The sequence below is a fragment of the Callithrix jacchus genome, chromosome 6 (genome assembly GCF_049354715.1).
Source record: "Callithrix jacchus isolate 240 chromosome 6, calJac240_pri, whole genome shotgun sequence".
Taxonomy (NCBI): Eukaryota; Metazoa; Chordata; class Mammalia; order Primates; family Cebidae; genus Callithrix; species Callithrix jacchus.
Window position 1 is genome coordinate 147,283,720 of NC_133507.1, and position 23,417 is coordinate 147,307,136.

Here is a 23,417-nt window from a genome sequence, read left to right on the forward strand (position 1 = left end):
TCAAGAGCTCAAGACCATCCTGGTCAACAAGGTGAAACCCATCTCTACTAAAAATACAAAAAATTAGCTGGGCATGGTGGCGTGTGCCTGTAATCCCAGCTACTTGGGAGGCTGAGGCAGGAGAATTGCCTGAACCCAGGAGATGGAGGTTGCAGTGACCCAAGATCGCGCCATTGCACTCCAGCCTGGGTAACAAGAGCGAAACTCCGTCTCAAAAAACAAACAAACAAACAAAAAAAAAACAAAAAAAAAAAGAACCGATATTCCTGACTTTGCAATAGTAGCTAGAAAACATTAACGTCTCTTTCCTTCCTTCCTTCCTTCCTTCCTTCCTTCCTTCCTTCCTTCCTTCCTTCCTTCCTTCCTTCTTTCTTTCTTCTTTCTTTCTTTCTTTCTTTTCTCTCTCTCTCTCTCTCTCTCTCTCTCTCTCTCTCTCTCTCTCTCTCTCTCTCTCTCTTTCTTTCTTTTTCTTTTGGTAACAGCTGGGGGAAAACATTGAGAGTATTGCCTGTATTTTTTAAACCAACACCCTTATTTTGTTCAAGTCTCCTAATCAGGTGATGGGAAAAAAGTTGGATCCTGGGTTTGTCAATGATCCTAAACAAATCATTAATATTTTTAAATAGCTCACATTCTTCATTTATTATATAGCCCACTGTTATTTGACTGGGGGTAGGCAGTAGGAAAGAGAATTACATTTAACTACATATAGGTTAATTGAAGACGGTAAGAAGAATGTAGACAGTCTCTGAAATGTAAAGTGAAGGTGTATTTTAAAACATAACTAACGATACTGTTGGAGTCTCATGAAATATTGTGCTTTTTTTCTGAAACTTTGGTATCATAGAAGTATACAATTTTACACTTAGGAAAATTTTTACAGTTTGTTTCAAATCTTTGACTGAATCTGAGAAAACCAAGGCTCAATAGGAGTTGTTTCCTGAGATTCCCAAAGATTTTATTGAACTGAGCTGAGAATGGACTATAGATCATCTCAGCCCCAAGCCAGGATGTTTTAGTTTGTGTATTTCTGGGAAAATACTTTAATTCACCTTTATTTATTCCTAAGTATCTGATTTATATCTAAATTATGTATATTAAAAATGGTTAATATTTACCTTATAAACTTTTTAAAATAATCTATTTCTTAAACAATTCCTTAAAGATTTGGGGGCATTGCTACAATTTTGAATGAAAAACTATTTGAAAAAAATTTTCTTGGCACTAGTCCTATTCAAATATATTAATATAAATAAAATATAAAATATGTAAGCTGTTCAAGTGGATGATTATTTTTAAGATTCATCTACTTGTGCACTTAGCACATATTTTCTGAAGTCAGAGTATTTAAAATATCTATTCAATACTCAGCAAAGAGTATTAGTTTTATAAAGGCATTTTATATTAGAGCCAACAAAAGCGTCACATGTTGGATTTTTGACCTGTATTTGTCAACGTAATTTCTCTGTCTTTTAAATTTTCTGTCAGTATACCAATAAAAATATTGTCTTCATTGTGAGAAATAATATCTGTTTAAATCTGTATGAGGAGTTGGGCAGAAGCTGAGTACTACATAAATTTATAATTAGAATTAAGAGTTACATCTAGAGAATAGTCCAACTGCTTTTGCAAACAATTCCAAAACCTCAGCAGCATACTGAAATAGGACTCATTTCTGGGTTATGTCACAAGCCGTGATTTTTGTCACAGGCAAGGTGACAACCAATTAGTGAATTCAGTGAATGATGGGTTACTCTTCCCCCTTATTGGGAAGTTTTCACCTAGTAGGTCTGACAGCCTCTAAAATGTCAAAAAAATTCCAGCCAGCAGAAGAAAGAAAAGGATGAGGATTTTTACAGGAAGTTTGATGCCTGGAAGTAGCATACGTCATTTCTGCCCACATTGTAATGGCTAGACCTCAGTTATATGGCTCTCCCTAGACGAAAGGAATGCTCCTAAACATGGCTTCACTGGATGCCCAGAGAGAAGGACAAAGGGATTTGGTCAGCATGCGGCTAGTCTCTTGACTTCTGCAGTGCAAACAAACGAAAAGATAGATTGTGTTCTCTGAGAAAATTGCACTGCTCTGCCCTGCAATACTAGAATTTCTCAAAGAAAGTGTTACTGAAATATGCCAACACCTGAGATCTCCTATTAATGAGGGTTTTTTTGGCAGAAATAATTTGGTGGCAATCTCTCTACAATCCTCATGTACCCTGATAGAAACTGAATGATCGCATTATCTGGATATTTAGTGGAGAGTTTTTAAAGGCCAGACAAGGTCTTAAAAATTCTATTTATTCTAATTGCTCAACACCCACTTATGAGTGGAAACATGGAGGGGAACATTACACATAGGGACCTGTCGGAGGGTGGGGATATGATAAGGGAGGGATAGCATTAGAAGAAGTACCTAATGTAGATGATGGGGTGATGGATGCAGCAAACCACCATAGCACTTCTATACCTATGTAACAAACCCGCATGTTCTGCACATGTACCCCAGAACTTAAAGTATAATTGAATAAATAAATAGAAAAATATGTATTTATTATTCCATGTTATGAAACTTTATTACTTGCAACTATTTTATGGAGAACGGTTGTGTCTTAGTCAGTGTGTGTGTTCCCCTGTGTTACAGTGGGAGGTGCACACTGCGTGGTGTTGGTTCTTCGGATACAAAACTAAAAGTCTCACTCTCCCGGTCTCTCGGTCACCCTGACCTGTATTCTAATATTGAATGTCACGGAGTGTTTTAAAATGTGGTGTCTGGAGCTGATTAGAGCCAGACAGGCAGAGAAGTTTACCTACAAGCCCTGGCAATGCTGGGGGCTTCTCAGTGCACTTCTATTACTCCAACCTCTAAGTCTCTAAGGAAAAGAGGGCAAAGGCCCTTGTTTTTCCACCACAAAAGAGTATGGCAGAGCAGGGACAATGTTTTATATTTCGTTATTCTTTCTCTTTTGTGTAAACTCCGTTAAAGAAACTCTGATACAGAAAAAAAGCATGTTTTTTTATCAGGTCTCTGCTAATTGCTATTTGCGTAACCTTGAACAGGTTGTATGAAGGCTCCATGCTGTTTTTACACCTGTAAAGTGATTAGGATTCTTTGCACATTCCACTTGACTGCAGTGTGCCTCATCTATCTGTAAACCACCATTTTATCTTGTGTGCCTGCTTCAACACAAACCTGGGCTTTCTTTCCAATTGTATTTAAAACCTTGGAATCTCCAAATGACTGAGCTCTTATCCTTTCTCTCTATATAGTTGAAGAGAAGGCATCCCTTAGATGTAAGAATTGACATAGCTGACCCCAAATAACAGAGTTTACTCAAGAGACAAAGAATAATAAAAAATAAGAAAATGCCCCCACTCCTCCATGCTCTTTTGTGGTGGAGGAACAGGGCCTTTGCCCTGTTTTCCTTATAGACTTGGAGGATGGAGTAATCAAAGTGCAGTGAGAAGCCTGGAGAACACCTGGGCTTGTAGGTAAACTTCTCTGTCTGTCTGGCTCTAATCAGCTCCAGACACCACAATTCTAAAACGCACTGTGACATTCAATTAGAATATAGGTCAGGGTGACTGGTGGACTGAGAGTTCTAGATTTATAACAAATGGTGGCACTGGAAAGAAAGCCGACTTGAGTTCTGTGTAAGAGGTCTTTAGAAATTAAAGATACTGAAAATTGAGCCAAGGTTTCCCATGAGGTAGGAACTGGTCTTCCCCAGAGTGATGCTCTGAGAGGCAGAACAGCCATCTCAGTAATGACAAACACACACACCTTACCTTCAGTGAGCTGTTGCAAGTAGTGATTTCCAAAGGCTTTTTTAGTTCTAAAATTTGATGACTGAATCTAATACCCATCTGATAATGCAACTTAGTTCAGTGCCTCCTTTAGTGCTTTAAATGTGGTGTATTTTCAGCTTCATTAATCTGCTTTGATCACTTCTCATTATTTTCATTGTTCAGCAGTTGGAGTAGCATGGAGTGTCTTTGATGCTGTTGATTATGCCAATACGCGGCAACAACTTGGAAGCTTTCTTTATGTCCACAGGATATAAAGGAAGCTCAATGCTCATCAGCAACAGGCCTTTGGCCTCTCTGTTTCCAGGCACAATCAGAGTCCATGTTTTGTGACTAAGGGATCTGTATGTGAGATTGTGACATTTCAAATATCACAGCAGTGGCTCATGCCTGTAATCCCAGCACTTTGGGAGGCTGAGAGCTCTTGAAGTAAGGAATTCGAGACCAGCCTGGCCAACATGGTGAAACCCCATCTCTACTAAAAAAATACACACACAAAAAAAAATTAGCCGGGTGTGGAGGTGGGCTCTGTCTCCCAGACACTTGGAAGGCTGAGGCAGGAATATCGCTTGAACCCAGGAGGTGGAGGTTGCAGTGAGCCAAGATCCCATCATTGCACTCTAGCCTGGGCAACAAGAGTGAAACTCTGTCAAAAAAAAAAAAATCACTGTAGTCATAAACCACATATAAAAGCTTTTTGTCTAAATCATCTGCATCATCTACATGTTCATAGAAGCAATTAAATGAATGACAGTTGAATTCTTTTAAATATTGCAAAAAAAAAAAAGAAAGAAAGGAGAATGGAATCTTACATTTCCCCAAGTAAATGATGTGACTGTTCATACTTCCAAATAAAACTCATTTTTCCAGGCAAATTGCTTGTTTTTTATGGCCTATTAATAACAAGTTGTAATTGTGGAAACATTTATGGCTTAATAAACAGACAATTCTGACAACAGCAACTAACTGATGTTCTCCAGTTATTGAGGGCTATTGGTTTAAGTTCACTATATAGGGCCAATGTGGGGAACCATTGGAGAGGTGGGTGTGAGCCAGAGATGGGACTAGAGCCAGAAGCAAACACTAATAAGCTATTATCCTGGGTGAAGCGTGCATACAGTCATACATCCCACCCCTTCATTTCTCACTGAGGACTCTATTAGATATTGAGTACAAATGTGAAAGATGCAGCCTTTAGTCTAAAGCTTGTGATCCAGTGGGGGCAACATGACATAAATCAACACCTGGGAGTGATAAGAGATGCCAGTGACGTGTGACATCAGAGCACAAGACATGTGCCATGGAAGGCATAGGGTGGCCTGGCAATGACAGAAAGTTTTAATGTAATACATGTTAACTTAGGTTGCAGAATGTAGTTTGCCTCTAGACCTCATAGGTACACCCAGCAGCTACCGTATACACAGCTACCTCACCAAGGGCTTACCACTGCTGGAATTAGAACCAAGGCAACCACATGTCACCTTGATCCAAAAAGCTGCAGCCTTGGCTCACCACAAATCTTTTACTTTTGTGACATTGTCCCAAGGTCCTCATGCCACCTGGTAGTCCACCTGTCCAGGTGCAGATCAGCATATCAGGGCTTATGGTCAGTAGGACAGGTACAACATTACACTTCGCATTATTGTAATTGCCAAAGTGGAAGTACTACAAAATGCGGGCTCTACGATCACTTTCTTGAGGGCGGCCCACACCTGATATTAACCCTTTACTCACAGCTTTAACTGAAACTAGGTAAAGGAATTAGGAGACTTCCCGAATGATAACATTCAAGCCAAGTATTCCCAAATAAGGAGACCTGGTTAATTAGCTCATCATTTCGCTTTGGAGGAGAGGTGTGTCACACTGAAGAAAGAGCAAATATAAAGAAAACAACTCATCATCTCCACAATTAAAATAGGTAATGGAAAAGAAATGTTGAGAGCTGCCAGAAAGTAGTTTAGAAAGGACCTGATGTCTTAACTCAAAGTGTTGGACCTTGGTTCTAAGGGCCTTGGGGAGTCAGGAAGTAATTTCATTGGAAAATAAAGGGAAATGGATCAGGACAGGAGACAGGCAGACAGGCAGGTAGGGGCTTTTGCTGTAATACAAAGAAGAAAAGTGAAGGCAAGAATAAACCATGAAGGTGGTTAGAGAAAAGTGTGGGAAAGTATTATATGCTTCTGTTTCCTGTCCAGATCCCAACACTGCTAAGCTGTGGGCACTCTCTGTGCGAGGGATGACGTAGTTTAAGATGATCGTCAAGTCTCTTCCTGGTGAACCTGTGAGAATTGTAATTGGATTATCTCATTTAATCTTCACAAGAACGCAATAACAGCAATTACTATTATCTTTGTTTACTGATTTGGATATTGGGGTTCAGGAACCTTGACTAAGGCTAAGTAGCAAATACATGGCATGGCCAAAATGCAAAATGGAAGTTTGTCTGGCTCTGAAGATCCTGAGTTTTTAGCTAGGAGAGGAGCAAGTTCAGAGAGAGAATGGTGCTGTCAGTTTTAGCAAGCTGTGTCCACCCCCAGACAGCCATATGCAAAGGCTCATTTATGCTATATTGTTTTATTTGTCTCTAGAGCTTAAAAGAAATCTTTAGGTGGTGAGGATTTATAATAATCCTTAGTAATCTGTTGTCACTGAGTGATTCAATATTGATGAGGAAGAGCAAATATGAGATTCTGGTAAAACTCACTAATGTATGGGGTCAGACCTGACTCACTAATGTATGGGGTCAGACCTGAGGGAAAAGCCATTAGACCCAGGAAACCAAGTCTTAACCAAGTCTTTCTAGATGGCTAGGATCCAGGGCACAGATGGAGAGGGAAAGAAACAGGGAAGAAGCCAGAGAGACAGAAGTAGGCCCACAGACAGCATAAAGAGGCAGGAAATGGGAAACTTTAGGTTTAGCTGCATGAGGTGTGATGTATTAGAATCCTGGAGGGAATGTTTGCTCAAAAAGGAATGGCTCCTGGTCTTATTATTATTATTTTTTTGTATACTTCTTCGGCTTAAACACTGCAACAAATTTAAGACAATGATATACAAAACAAGCAGTCTGAAATACAAATATAATACAAAAAAATACGTGCATTTTTGTAACAAAAATTTAATTCAAGTTCAGATTTCAATTTGAGAATGAGATTTGAGAGCAATAGTCAACATTCACTCAGTCATTCATTCACTGAATAGAGGATAGGTGCATTCTATGGAGCTGGCACTGTGAGCTGCATGCTGGGCTGTGACTGTGAACACTTAAAATAACTCGGATTCCACAAAAAGCTTTACCACAGTGTGTAAGATTGATCTTGTTCCAGAGAGTTTATGTTACTAAAATCAATTTTGTTTTCAACAGACTTTAAAAAGACATTGAGATACATGGATATGGATAAATATGTCCTTCTCCTCTGAATAGATTTTCTTGAGTTTTCAATATATCTTACTTACATACTACATATTACAAGAGTCTAACTGTCCACTTTCAATGTGTCTCTTTTCAACAGCTGTTTTGAAGATTTACATATTTATTTGAATTAGAAAACACTTTTAGGGCCGGGAGCGGTGGCTCAAGCCTGTAATCCCAGCACTTTGGGAGGCCGAGGCGGGTGGATCACGAGGTCAACAGAGCGAGACCATCTTGGTCAACATGATGAAACCCCGTCTCTACTAAAATTACAAAAAAATTAGCTGGGCACGGTGGTGCGTGCCTGTAATCCCAGCTGCTCGGGTGGCTGAGGCAGGAGAATTGCCTGAACCCAGGAGGCGGAGGTTGCGGTGAGCCGAGATCGCGCCATTGCACTCCAGCCTGGGTAACAAGAGCGAAACTCCGTCTCAAAAAAAAAAAAAAAACTTTCGGTTAGGAAGCAGTTCTTGAATACATGCACACACACATGCACACACACACACATGCACACACGCATGCACGCACACACACATGCACACGCACATGCACACACACACGCACACAAACATGCACACGCACATGCACACACACATGCACATGCACACGCACATAAAATAAAATACATTTATGATTTTCTTACTGATTTTTCAGCTCTGCTTTCTATTTAGGAGGCAGCTATTAAGGAATATAGGCACAGGTCTGAGTAGTACCATTTCTTCAATCCTTTTATTCAAGTTTTTCTATATATACCTGCCAAAATTTACTGAAGGCTAACTTCTGGTACTTGAAAACAAAGAAGAAAAAAACGCACGCACAAAATTTCCGTTCCAAAGCTGCAGGCTTTTATTCAGTTGAGGCTGGAGACCTAAGTGACACTCCCTGGTTTGTTTAAAATCTGGAAGAGAAGGTGGGTTGAAGCAGATGGGACATTAGGCTTTGAGGCTGTGATGTTTGGAAGCTAGAGTTACATTTTCTTTGAAACGGTGAATAAACGGCTTGGGAATCGTTTATAATGTTATTTTCTGATACTGGTTTTTGTCTCAGGGCACTGAAAACCAAGTGTTGGTTAAATTGTCTTACTTGAATTATTATGTGGGAATGTATTGCCTTCTCATAAAAAGACAAATACTGTATGATGCCACTTACATGAGATACCTAATGTAGTCAAATTCTTAGAAACAGAAAGTAGAGGAGTGGTTGCTTGGGGCCAAGCAGAGGAGAAAATGAGGAGTTATTATTGAGTAGGTCCCGAGAATTTCAGTTTTGCCAGACAAAAAGAGCCCTGCAGATTGATTGCATAAGAAAGTGAATGTACTTTTCACTACACAACTATACACTTAAAAACCGCTAAGATGGGAAATTTTATGTTATACGTATTGAACACTATGTTATGGTAAATTTTACCAGAGGTTTTTTTTTTAAGAGGTGGTCTCATTCTGTCCCAGGTTGAAATGCAGTGGCAGAGTCTTGACTCACTGCAACCTCCACCTCCTGGGTTCAAGCGATTCTCCTGCCTCAGCCTCCCGAGTAGCTGGGATTACAGGCATGTGCTACCACACCTAGCTAATTTTTTGGTATTTTTAGTAGAGACAGGGTTTCGCCATATTGGCCAGGACGGTCTCTATCTGCTGATCTCTGCCTACCTTGGCCTCCCACAGTACTGAGATTATAGGTGTGAGCCACTGCTCCTGGCCTACCACAGTATTTTTTGGAAAAAATTTTTTAAATTGCGCATTAAGTTCTGGGATGCGTGAATAGAATGTGCAGGTTTGTTACAGAGGTATAAACATGCCATGATGATTTGCTGTGACTGGCTTATTTCACTTAGCATAATGTCCTTCCAGTAGCAATAAACACTTAATGCTAGCACGTGCCAGGAGTTCCTTTTTTTGTAAGGCTGAGTAATACCCCACTGTGTGCCTGTACCTCATCGTGTTGACCCATTCATTGATGCACACTTGGGTTGCTTTTGCCTTTTGGCTGTTGTGAATAATACTACCATAAACACGAGTGTACAGATGCCTGTTTGAGCTCCTAATTTCAATTGTTGTTATTACCATGATTATTTGAGACGTCTCAGTCTGTTGCCCAGCCTGGATTGGAGTGGCACAATCTCGGTTCTTTGCAGCCTCGACTGCCCAAGCCTCAAGCCATCCTCCCAGCCTCCCAAGTAGCTGAGACCACAGGCTTGCACCACCATGCCCAGCTAATTTCATCTTTTTTCTAGAGACGGGGTCTTTCTGTATTGCCCAAACTGGTCTGGAACTCCTGAGCTCAAATGATTTTCCTGTTTTGGCCTCCCAAAGTGCTGAGATCACAGATGTGAACGATTACACCTGGCCCCTGCTTTCAATTCTTTTTCCATGCTTTTTCTGCAAAGCACTGATTACCATCTAACTGCCCTCCTCCTGCCCCCAACTAGAGATGCAAATGGTTTCTATTTGGTCGAAGATAACACTAAAGATTGTAATTCTATTGCCTTAAGGACATTAACCAGCTTTCTTTCTTTTCTTTTCTTTGTTTTTATTTTCTTTTAGACAAAGTCTCACTCTGTCGCCCAGGCTGGAGTGCAGTGGCTTGATCTCGGCTCACTGCAACCGCCACCTCCCAGGTTCAAATGATTCTCATGCCTCAGCCTCCCAAGTAGCTGGGATTACAGGTGCCCATCACTATGCCTGATTAATTTTTGTGTTTTTAGTGGAGATAGGGTTTCACCATGTTGGTCAGGCTGGTTTTGATCTCTGGACCTCAGGTGAACCACCTGCCTTGGCCTCCCAAAGTGTTGGGATTACAGGCGTGAGCCACCATGCCCAGCTGAAACCAGTTTTATTTCTAACCTAACAATTTTATTATAACATTCTTTTAAAAATGCCTATAAATACTTAGTTTCCTCCAAATGCTCTTTGGACCAGCTTTATCATCTTACTTGGTTCATCATTAATGATTAATACATCTCTGATATGTGTTCATTACCCACCTCCAAAATTGACTTCATATACTTGATTTCATTATAACTAAAACAAGTTTATATATAGGTCCATTTAAAAACCTGAAATCTTTCTGAGACTGTTATGGAACTACCCTCCTGATTTAAGTTAATTTCATATAATATTTTTCATGATGTGTATTTACACAACTGCATAGCATCTTAGAGCTGGAAGAGACTATAGCAATGTTAAAATAAATGAAGATCAAACAAAAGAGACACGCAAAGGCTATTTATTCAGAGCGTGCATTTGGCAAAGACTCAGAAGCAGGCAGAGGAGTAGAAAAGCTTTATGGGGGAAAAATGTCCAATTAAATATGGCCTAAAGTTGCCTTCATATGTAGTGAATTGCAACCTAACTTAGTATGTAAACAAACTACAACTTATCATAAGAGTATATTATTGGAACAAATATCTGAGTCTTGGCCAATCATATAGCAGCCGAGTTTTCAGCCAATCACAGACTGCAGACTGCCAAAACGTGTCCAAACAAGGCAAAGGCTGACATGTAATCAATCAGGATATTTCTTTTTTTTCTTTAAACGGAGTTTCGCTCTTGTTACCCAGGCTGGCGTGCAATGGTGCGATCTCAGCTCACCGCAACCTCTGCCTCCTGGGTTCAGGCAATTCTCCTGCCTCAGCCTCCTGAGTAGCTGGGATTACAGGCACGCACCACCATGCCCAACTTATTATTATTATTATTATTATTATTATTTTGTATTTTTAGTAGAGACGGGGTTTCATCATGTTGACCAAGATGGTCTCGATTTCTTGACCTCGTGATCCACCCACCTTGGACTCCCAAAGTGCTGAGATTACAGGAGTGAGCCCCTGTGCCCGGCCCTCAATCAGGATATTTCTATTAGTCATTTCTTTTTTCTTTCTGTAACTATTGCCTGACCAGGTTGCTGGGCAGAGATCTCTGAGCCTTAATTTGTTCAGGGTGCTGCGCAATTCACGAATCATCTCTTTTTATCAAATAAACTCAGTTAAATTTAGCTTGTCTAAAGTTTTTTGTTTATCAACAATAATGAAAAGGCTTTAAGTGTACCTTGATTAGGGACTATTAACTTGGGGAAGAAGGAGATCAGCTAACTAGAAACGGGGCATCCTATGTGATTGGTTAAAGGTATATATTTGGTTTTCCTCAGTTGGCCCTAATTTGGAAGCTGGGGCAAAAATTGGGGAAGCTGAGTTGTCACTCAAGTCTTGACTGGGGCCGATTTTTACATGGGTGGTTGTTTAACTTTTAGGATTAGTTCCTAGAGATCAGGTTCTGCTCTCCACAGGAATGCCTGGTACCTCGTATGGTTGACTTCCCAAGCTAGTTACTGTAGATACTAGGCTAGAGTTCTGTTTCTAAATGTGATCTGGTGATTTTCCATTTGTATAAGACTCTTAATGATTATCTAGTCTAATATAGAAAAATTAAACTTATAAAGTCCAAGAGACTATATTTAACTGAATATTACTTTTTATGTGTGTGGCAATTTTGAATGGGCTTTAGCTTTCTTTTTTTTTTTTTTTTTTTTTTTTGAACAAATGAGTGTGGCTGTGTGCCAGTAAAACTTTATTCACAAAAACAGGTGGCACGCTGGATTTTACTTGTGGATCGTGGTTTGCCAACCCCTGAGCTAGAGGATCTCATAATGCACTTGCAGTCAAAGACAGAGAAAAATCTTAAAAACAGAGAAAAAAAGAGTAAAGGAATGACAACAATATCATCCGCTGATTTCTCAAGGAAAAAAATCAAAGGAGAATGTAAGGGTATCTTCAAAGAGCTTAATAAACGACTGTTATATTTTTCAAATGAAGGTGGATAAAGGTATTTACATACAATTAAAAATAGAGCTTTTATCAGAAAAGATACACTAAAAAAAAAAAATAATGAAGGCCAGCCACATGCAGTGGCTCCTGCCTAAAATCCCAGCACTTTGGGAGGTGGAGCAGGAGGATAGCATAAGCCAGGAGTTCAAGACCAGCCTGGACAACATAGTAAAACCCTTTCTCTACTAAAAATGTAAAAAGTTAGCTGAATGTGGCGGTGCACCTGTGGTCCTGGCTACTCAAGAGGCTGAGGCAGGAGAATCTCTTGAGTCCAGAGTCCAGGAGGTTGAGGCTGCAGTGAACTATAATCATGGCACTGCACTGCAGCCCAGGTGACAGAGGAAGACCTTGTCTCAAATAAAAAAAAAAAGAGAGAGAGAGAGAGAGAAAAGAAAAGTAAAAAAACCAAAACCTGTAGTCAGGAAGTGGCTTTAGCTTTCAAACAATTTTTAAACAGTAGAATGTTATCAGATTTTTCAAATAAAACCAAGTAAGTTAGGGGGTATAGTTTAGTTTTGTAGGTAAGAAAATTTAGGCTCCCCAAGAGGTGAAACCAAATGCTCTATCACATGGGTCACATCCAGAGATGCAAAGCTGAGGCCTCTGAGATTCCTGACCCAACTGTTCATTATATGGCAACCTGTTCTATATGTGTTCCATAGATTCAGATAATAGTGAACCAAAGTGTGACATTTGTGTTATCTCACTGCTGAAAGTTGATAAGGATTTTAACCCAAGTGTAAACAGCCCCCAAATTCAGATGTTTTAATCATTTCTGTTATTTTTTTAAATGCCTTGTTTGAATTAAACCTTTAACCTACTGAATTTTACAACTTGTAATCATTAGATGATCAGATTTTTGAAAATACTATTGGCTCCATGCCATTTTAATACACTTATTATCACTTGATTTTTTAGTCCCATTAGGAATGTTATGTTGCCTACACAGATTAGAAAGATGTGTGAAGAGTTGAGAAATCTGTAATATAAATAAATTAAATTAAAAATTCATTGAGCAATATGTTAGGTGGTGGGGTTCAACCACTTAAAAAAAAATACAAAGCAAACAAAACCTAATACCTGCCTTAAAATTACTCAAGGTCTTTTGGGAAGAGCAGATGCATAGAAATTTCATATAAGAGCAAGGTCAGTGCAGAGCTGACCAGGACCCTGCAAGAGCTATGGTATGGAGGGGAGGGCTTCAGAGGATACTTAAATTGAGTAACCAGGACTGAGTAGAGTTAGTTAAGCAAAGAAAGACAAGACATCAGGGCATTCAAAGTAGGGCAGGTAACAGCTGTAGAAAACAGCATTGTTTTTATTGAGGGTGGAGTAGGGAGGAAGAACCTATAACCAATGTAATACAGGGAAGTCAGCAGGGAACCACAGAACTAGAGAAGGAAAGAACAGGAAGACGGAGATTCTTGCCGATGATATTAAAGAGCTTAGACATCCTATGGGCAACAGGGGACTTCTGGAAGCATTTCATTCAGGGTTACATTATGATCAGATTTGCATTTTCAACAGATCATTTTGGCAGTATAAGGAGCTTATATTTTGAGGAGTCAAGGATAGAGTCAGAGACAAGTTGCAGTAATTCAAGTGAGAGGATTAGAGCTGAACCAGAGCAGTTGAGGCAGACATGAAACAAAGTGGAAAAGAAGGGAAAGCAAGACATCCAGAAATAAAATCTACAGAATCTTCTGACTAATGGATTTGGGGAGTAGCACTTAAAGAAAGGGAGAGACAAACTTCTAGCTTGGACAGTCGGTTGGACATAAAGAATGAGCAGTTTAATAAGAAATTATCAGTTCAGTATCTGAAATGTTCAATCTGTGTTACTTATGGGGACTCCAGATGGATTCATCCAGCAGGCATTTGGATAAATGAATCTAAGGATAAAAAGAATGGTCCAGACATCTGATAAAATATTTAGAAATCACTAAGAATTAGATAATTGCTAGCTGAATCCCAGAGGATAAAAATCACAGAAGGAACATATGTAGAGTGAGAAGCACGGTGGCTAAGCTAGCACCTGGGAAATGACCAATGTGCCGGGGATGAATGAAGGATGAGATTATACAAATGACAAAGGAAAGGTGTTATAGAACACAACACAGGAAGATGGACCATCCGCAAAGCCAAGAGAGCTGAAGATGTAAACGAGTGAGTAATCAAAGAGCTGTCGAATGGCTGAAGAAACAGGCTTAGAAATTTGTCGAGTAAAAGGCACTAGGTAATGTTATCAGGAGCAGATTGGATAGAGTGGTTTGGCTGAGTTTTTATAAAGACGCAAAAGTAAAGAGAGTGAGTGTGAAGTGTTTTTTAGTAAGTATACTCAAAGATGAGCACAAGGGAGGAGTTACCAAAGATTCATTGAGGTACTCTCTTGAAGAGAAAGAAAACTGTAATTCCCAGAGATACCAACCTACACAACTCAGAAAAAGGGCCCCGTGGAGTCTATGTGTCTATTATATTTAAATGTTGGAGTCTCCAAGTCTGAGTGTCCAACAACCTATTGAGACAATTTTAGGAAATCACAGCAATTTTTTAAAAGCAATTTGGGAAGAACTTTACTTTTGTTTAACAGACTATAATTCTGGTTACTACACAGAATCGACAGAGGAACTGAAAGTCCGAAGCCACAGCACAGAGCCATTACCAAAGTTGGACAACAAGGAAAGAGGCCACTATGGGGCGTCTTCCTCCAGAGAGCCTGTCAAAGCTCAGGAATGGGATGGAACACCAGGGCCACCTGTGGTTACCAGTCGAATGGGAAGATGTTCTGTGAGCCCCACCTTGTTGGCAGGAAACCACAGTTCAGGTAAGATGGATTATGATCTCCCAGATGGTAATTCCTCCTGTCTCTAGAAACTACTTTCCCATGGTATCACTTACAGAACTATCACCACAGATATCTCTGTGTCCACTCAGAAAGGCAACACAAGTAGCCATTCGCATAGGTTACATAAAGGGACATAACAATATATGGTACCACGCAATGGTACAACTATTCACAGAGATGATAGATACCTGAACGGTGCTTCTTGGAGCTGTGCAAGACAGCAGCCTTGACAACTTAAACAATTTTGTACTAAATTTCTTTGAAAATATCTAAAGGCCTCATCTAAAGCAGTTTTAACTTGTGAAGTTTGAGTAATTTAGAATTTATGCTTCCTTTGCTTCATAAAATATTTTAAGCAACTGGTAAAAAATGAACTCAAAGTAAAATTGAGAACAGGAATGTAACGAAGATAATCTGAAAGCCGTAAAGAAAGTAGATATCAGGAGGCATCTGAAATGGTGAGCTGCAGATGATAACTGGGCATCAGGAATAGCACTAAATTCCCAAATCTAAGTCAAAGGAAATGTAAAAGTTTTAATCTAATGTACCTTTAAATGTCACAAGTTAAAATTAAAATCTGCAATGATATTTTACATGGTTAACAGGTACATTTTATTCAACATCAACTTTTTTAAAAACAGCATATGTTTCCTTTGAACTTATTAATCTATGTGTTAGACTCACAGACAGTTGTCAATGGAAATAAACAACAAATAATCAAGGAACCTCCTGTAGTTTCAGGTTTCTATTTCTTAAGAATGTTGGAGTTCCAAAGAAAAGACCAATCCTTTAATATTCTTTTCAGCTCTGATCCTCATCTTAGAAAGCAATTTACATGAATTGTGGTCCCTCAGACAGTTACACACAAGTTAAAATTGGAACAGGATGAATACTCTCTGCAATGCTGATGGATCTTTCTGGGACAATACCCCGGCAGGAGCAAAGTGCTAGCTTTCCCAGACTTAACATGTAACTTGAAGCTTTGGTGGTAGAGTCATAGCATATATGTGGATAACCAGCTCTAAAGCATGAGTTAAAATCTGGCTGAAGGAACACCATATGAATTTAACAGATATTTCAAAATGTATTTTTGATAGTGAAGTATAAATTGCTATAGGTGTAGCAGAAGAAGATATTTGTGCATTTTGTCACAAAAAGAAAGAAAGATAGAGCATCGCTTTTTTGTGGGAAAAATGTCACTTCCCCAGAAAACTTTGACATCACTATTTAATTGGGTCCTATGACTGGTTTGAGACTCATTAGTAGTTTTTAAATAACTACCAAAATTTGTACCAGTTCTATCTGAAACATGTGAACAATATATACTTCTCTTATGACTAGATATATATTTTATACAAACTAGAAGTATTCTCTGGGTTTCTCTTATGTTATGGTCACTGTTCTATGATCTGAGAGTACAATGACAAAAAAGATATCCTTACATTTAAGTTCTCAAAGTCTAGAGCAAGACAGACAAATAGATAACTGCACTATACTGTGTGTTTCAGTCAAGGTTCCCTAGAGAAACAGAAGCAATAAGATATATACAGAGAGGGGAGGGGAAAGAGAGAGACTTATGATGAGGGATTGGTTCCCATAATTATGGAGACTGAAAGTCTCATTATCTGCTTTCTACAAGCTGTAGGTTCAGGAAAGAAAATGGTAAAGTTCTATTCCAAGCTCAAAGGCCTGAGAACTAGGGGAGTCAATGGTGTAAGACCCAATCTGAGGCAAAAATTCCAAAAGCCAGAATGCAGATGTCCAAGTGCAAGAGAAGGTGGATGTCCCAGCTCAAGAAGAGACAGTAAATTTGCCCTTTATTCTCCTTTCCATTATATCCGAATCCTCAACAAATTGGATGAAGCCCACCCACCTTGGTAAGGATGATTTCCTTTACATAGCATCCTGATTCAGATACTAGTCTCTTCCAGAAACACCCTTACAAATACACCCAGAAATAATGTTTTCCTAGCTATCTGGGCATTCCTTAACCCAGTCAAATTGACACATAAAATCACATGTGTTACATAAAACTATGAATACTATGGGAAACAGAAGATGTTTTAATCCATTCTGTGTCGCTGGGAACACAAGGCTGGGTAATTTATAAAGAGAATACACGAGACTGGGTAATTTATAAAGAAAATAGTTATATTTGGCTCATGGTTCTGCAGGCTGGGAAGCTCAAGAAGCATGGAGCTGGCTTCTGTTCTCCATGAGGTTAGAGATTCTGTGCTGGGTCAAAATGTGGTGGAAATTCCAAGGGGAACTGGATATGTGTGAAGAGGCAAAACTCAAGAGGCATCTGGCTTCATAAGAACTGACTCTCTTAAGAACTACTCTAGGCTCACCGAAGTGAGAACTCACTTAACCTCAAAAAGAGCAGCAAGCTGTTTATGAGGATTCACCACCACGACCCAGACACCTCCCACTAGGCCCCTCCTCCCAATATTGCTGCATTGGGATGAGATTTCCACAGGAGTATTGGTGGAAACAAGCCATATCCAAATCACAGCTGAAGAGACATTAGTCAGTTCTTCCTGGGACAATGTGATTTTAGTAGCAATAATCGGGGGAGTTTCGGTGGATAAAATAATATTTGCTTGGAGAAGTAATATATGAACTAGAACTTGAAACAAAGACTTGCTCACCAGGAAGATGAAGAAAAAAACCTGCCTTCTAGATAAAAACCTAAAAGTCTATGGGATGGAACAAAGCGTATTTGGAATAAAGGATGGGGAAGATTGAAGAAATTGCAAAGGCAGGTGGTGACAAGATAGCTAAAATCCTGTAGGGCCTTGTTATTAACTAGAAAGCCTTTCAGCTATGAAGTATAAATGATCAGAGGCTTAAGCAATAGTAGCCTTTGTTTGTACCCATTGCATCAAGCACCCAGATAGTCAGTTCCAGGTGTTTTGCAGCTGCTCAGGGATGTCAAGGACCCAGGAACTTTGTATCCTTCAATTCTTCTGTTCTCTTACCCTTGATGATTGCTTTTATGATGACAAAGCTGATGGACTACATAGTTCTGGGCATCATACTTCAGAAGACTCTCAGTTCATCTAATTGGTCAGAACTGGGAAACATCTTCTCTGGTCCAATCTCTGAGTGAAGGAGAATGCAGTTTCCATGGGCTTTCAGAGAGCTATTTTTCTTCTTAATCAAGCGTCCTTTGCCTTCCTTTTGGAAGTGAACAGTCTATTAGCAGGAATACAGGGGAAATTATGTTGTTTAAGGAATAGATGGTGTTTGCCATATTGTAATTAGGTTTTTAACTTTATGCGGTGAATATTTTGTAGTTATTTACTATTTTTTAAAGATAGGGATAATGTAATTCCGTTTATATCATAGAACACCCAGTGACGACTCTGTGGCTTTAAATGTGGGTATTTGGGAAGTCATTTACTGAGGTAGAGACAGTCAATGTGAGATGTGAAGCAAGGCTTACGAGGGAAAGTCAGGACTTCTATGTTGCCTATGTTAGACTATGTTAAGTTAGAAATGCTCTAGGACATCAAATTGAGAAGCCAGTAGATAGTTGGAATTATAGATCTGTAGCTAGAGAGATGTGGATTTGAGACCTAGAGTAGACTCCTTTGGCATGGTTAGAACAGTAAGGCTGGATGAGTCTAAACAAGGAGAGCAGGAACTCAGATGACACCGTGGGGAATCCAAACATTTCATTGTGGGCAAAAGAAGAACCTGTGAGATACATAGAAATGAAACAGATAGTCCATAATTCAACTTCTTTGAACACGTAGTAAGTTACATATAAATTGATAAACATGTACCTTACAGTGTCTTTACACTTTGATATAAATATTCTAATAAATTCAGAGTGTAAACAGAATTTATACCACACTTTCCTTTCTTCCACATCAAATCCCTGAAGCAATCTCTTTCAGTTTACAGCATGTAAAATCTGCCCTCTGGAGTTTTTTAGCTGTTTGTAGAGCAGGAAATTGTCTACTGACCAGAAGAAATGACACACATATTTTTAGTCCCTCAGATTCTTTACCTCAGATTATGAAGGAGGTAGACAAAGATGAAAGAAGAAAGAAATTCTGTTAAGTTTTAAATAATAAGATGGTTGTATTTATATTAGGAAAAATGCAAAACAGAGGGGCAAGTGTAGAGTTACAGACAACATCAGTGCAAGCCAGAGGCTTATGTGAAAGCAAAACTCTAATTAATGATACCATTACTCGAACTTCTAGTCTACCCTTCTACTACATTTTAGGAAAGAAAAGAAGAAAGGGAAAAATGTTGCATGGTTAGCTTTTTATTTTTCTGAAGAGAAAGCACCTAAACAGTGCCAGTTCTGAACTAGAAAATGCCATAGTTCCATTGGCAAAAATGCATAGAGTATCTGAATTTCACACTCACCTTTTGCAGTTTTTTTTGTTTTGTTTTTTGAAGACAGAGTCTCGCTCTGTCACCCAGGCTGGAGTGCAATGGCACCATCTCAGCTCACTGCAGCCTCCACATCTCAGATTCAAGCAATTCTCCTTCCTCAGCCTCCCAAGTAGCTGGGATTGCAGATGCCTGCTATCAGTCTGGCTAATTTTTGTATTTTTTGTAGAGATGGAGTTTCACCACATTGGCCAGGCCGGTCTCGAACTCCTGACCTCAGGTGTTCCACCTGCCTAAGCGGCCTCCCAAAGTGCTGGGATTATAGGCGTGAGCCACCACACTGGCCAACTTTGGTGTTTTAAACAAACTATCCATTACTTGAATACTCATCAGTGAGCTAGTCTTTGTCCGAAATAAGCAAATAGCTACGTGAAGAGTGCATTTTCGACTTTCTGTTTTGGAACAGAAGACAATGAGTCAGTATTAACTGTTTCTCATTCTTCTCTTTATGCTTCCTCATCATTATTATCTCCTTGCCCCTAAGTACTCAACTCCATACCTTACACTAGAGAGTAAAGAAGATTCTACTTATAAAGTCCTCCTGCCTCTGTCAACTTTCTGCTTCTACCTCTGTCTCTCTCTGTCTCCGCTCCACACTGATATACATGAAAACTTCCACCAGTCACAGGCTATTGCTTTACCAAAAGTAGTTTAGCCACTTGAAATGGTTGTTCTTAACAGCTCTTTTGAGGAATGAAGGAATTGCTGAAGTAAAGCAAATGTGTCAGGAGATCTCAATTCTAATTAACATTACCACTGGTTGCTGGGGTACTTTATTAAAGTCACCGTTGTTTAGTAAATCAGAGATGCCCCAGAGGAAGATTCTTGAAGGCAGTGGAGAACTGGGACCCAAGTGCTCACGAACATAATAGGAAAGAGTGAGATTATATAAGTATGTACAGTATTAACAAAAACTCAGATTTCAACCACTGAATCCATTAACAAATAGTTTCTACGCAGCTTGTATCTGACTCCGTTATGGTTACTGGGGACACACACACCTACTCCCCATAGGTTATGTAAAATATAATCTCTGGCACTCAAAGATTTTATTATGCTTCTTTATGACACAGAGCTACTGAACACAAATTAATTAGATTATAATTAAATGTATTATTTTCATTATTATCTACTGCTTACTATACATTTAAAATCATTCAGAGAACAATTAATTAGTGTAGGCTTGAAACATGATGGAGAGATTAATGGGAGATGTGGAGTCTTAAACCAGGATTATTCCAGATCTTCTTATAAAGCATTGCAATTATCAATTGAGTGGAAAGAGAATTTTCCATATGGGATGAAAAAGGTGAAGAGACACACCTGACCTAGCTTGGCCCTGCCAGGTCACACTGACAGAATGTTTTTGGAAGTAAATTCAGTCCCTGGCTTATGAGCAAAGTGGTTTCATACCCACATGTGCACACAAACATATACAGACACACAGGGTTCACAGTGGATTTAAATCTAAAGAATAATGAAAACACTATGAAGGGAAGGATCAACTGTTATTATAAAAAAACTCAGCTTCTGTATGTTCAACTTTCTGTGTTTCTGGTGTTCTGAAAAGATTCAAGATGAGATGCTAATTGAGATGCCTTCAGAACAGACAGGTATCATGAGCAAGTGAAGCAGGAATGATGCTTTCCTTCATGTGTTTTGCTTATACATGAAGCACATAGAAATGTACTACACTCCCACAAAGGAAAATGTTTTTTCCACTTTTCTTGAAAATTGAAGCCCTTTTGTTCTAAGTTTTATATTTCCACATTTGCTAGAAGCATTGCTAAGGAGAAATATTTCTCCATTACAAGGAAAATCTATTGCAAGCTGATGCACCTTCAGACTCAATGATGGAAATGCAGGTGACCTGGAAAGCTCAGAGGCACTCCAAGTGGACAAAAGCTACTCAGTACCAGCTGACGCTGCCGTGAGAAAGGCTTGCCCAAGGTTTCCGGATCTAACTGCTATCATGTGAAATCTCCCAACTTTCAAATGTAGTTCAATTTTTAGAAAACAGTGAGTAGAATAATTCACTTTCTTTAGCTGGGTAAGACCTGAAGACCCCGCACTTGCATTTTCTGGTTTGCAGAATCAATCAGTGACCATTAGGTGGAAGCATGAATTTGACCCTGTGGCACAGAGAAGCTGCTTTCTACCGGAAGCAGCAGGTCCCAGTAGATGCTTTGCCCTACTTGGCTTTTATTTTCCAGAAGATGCTGCTCCTGGACAAGGAAATGGTAGCAACAGGAACACTGATAAGAGAGAGGCATGCAGCCTCTGATGGTCAGAGAAGGGAGGGAGAATTCCTTAGCACTAAAAAAGGAGCAGAGGTTTAGAATTCCATGAATAGTGAGGACTAGCAGCCTAATCCTTCATAGCACAATTGCAAAGTGGCACGACCTCTAAAAGTTGGGTGGGGTAGAGTTAGCGTAGGCTGGACTTTATGCACCATGGTTCTAACCTTCAAAATTTGAAATTCTGTACTTCAAAGGGCACTTTGTATTTGAACAATAGACCCCGCTGTGACAACCAGTATGAGCTAAAGACTAGGAGGACCTTATTATATATTCTGCTCTGCAGAACAGTTCTGGGACTTCATGACCCATTGTAGGGAAGCATTTTTTCATCATTTATGATTCCGTCTTTCATATGCAAGAGGAGTCTTGTACATACTAATTCAGAAAAGTGAAAAACAGATGTGAATTTAATTTCATTTAAAGAAAACAAAAAAGTCCCATTTCTTGCATACCGTGTTTGTAAATTCCATACTAGTTTTAAATGCCTGCATAAGGTATAATGTAGTGGTTGAACACCAAATGGTTAGGCAACCTGCAAATCTAGATTCAAATCCTGATTCTATTTTATTGAAGACAGTGAGAGCTCTGGCTCCAACATGACGCTTGACACACCCAAACCATGGTTCACAAGACCGTAATTCTTGCAGCCGTAATTCTTCTTCTGGTCACTACTTTAAAGATTGAAGAGATCACAAAGACCTTAAGGGGTTATTCAAAGGCTCAAAAATGGAGACCTGGGAAGATGTAGCAAAATGGGAACCATTTACAGTAAGCAACAGAGCTGCGATTCAGGAATGGAACTGCAATTGAACTCAAGAGCAGTCTTAGGATACTGAATTTTTATCAGTTGATTTATAAGAAAGATGATTTTCTCTTGAAATTCTAAAACGTATTTCCTGTACTTTACTTGATAACATTGAAATGACTGGCTAACTCTGCTGATAAACTTCCTGAAAGCAATAATGCGAAGCCATTTAGGCTTCAGCCTTTATATCCAAGTAGACTCCCATGCACACAAGTTTAGAGAGGTGACAAAGAGGCAAGCCACACACAATTTGGCGACAGGACTAGGAACTGCAGAACAGTACTCATGACGGCCGTTCATGGTAGACCCTAATAAATCAACATCGTTTTCTTTTTTTAGTGTGTAAGTAAATCATACTTGGCAACAATATTAATAAATTAATATTTTGGTGTCAATTATTTGATGAAATTTCAAAACACTGCTGTGACCCACTTTCTCTGTCATTACAGAAGAGATAATGTAAATCTCACTGTGTAGTTATGATGAAGATTATATTTAAAAATGCAATGAAATGCTTGGTACAAAGCTGGTTTATAGTAGCTAGCAGACAAAGGTTTATTCTGTTTCCTTTCACTTTTACTGGAAAAATACCTGTCTTTTTCTAGGACTAAGACTTGATGCTCTCTTCTGAAAGATCAGCACATTGCAAATATGATATTTCTTTAGCAAAACATAATGTAAGTGGTTATGAGGCTACTATTAGTGCAACAATGTACGCCTCATTTACTTTTTCGACAAAGATTTGAAGCCAGCTGATGATCATTTTTGGATTTCCTTGAGTCTGCATTTATAGATGGAATTTGGAGAAAGAATGAGGCCAGGCCTTAAGACTTGGTTGCTGCATTCTACACAGTTGTCAGAGAAGTAATTGTAATCTCTCGCACTGCTTCTGCTCTGCTTAGTAACAATGAAGGGGATTTAAAACCAAGTTGTCAAGGATGTGGGAATCACAAGAAAACACTGATGTCTGCAAATGTATGCATCTTCTTTCATAAATATCCAGCTTGAGATTCATTCATCTATTC

General features: G+C 39.2%; 1 protein-coding gene across 7 annotated transcripts in view; it reads left to right on the top strand.

Moving 5' to 3' along the window:
- The window catches only part of NYAP2 (neuronal tyrosine-phosphorylated phosphoinositide-3-kinase adaptor 2), a 382,953-nt gene that overhangs the window by 202,891 nt on the left and 156,645 nt on the right, over positions 1-23,417 (top strand). For all 7 annotated transcript variants that reach the window (XM_078329186.1, XM_008999586.4, XM_035305903.3 and 4 more), the window contains one exon: positions 14,644-14,853. In XM_078329186.1, coding sequence (XP_078185312.1) covers positions 14,644-14,853 — 210 coding nt within the window. The remainder of the gene's footprint in view (positions 1-14,643; positions 14,854-23,417) is intronic.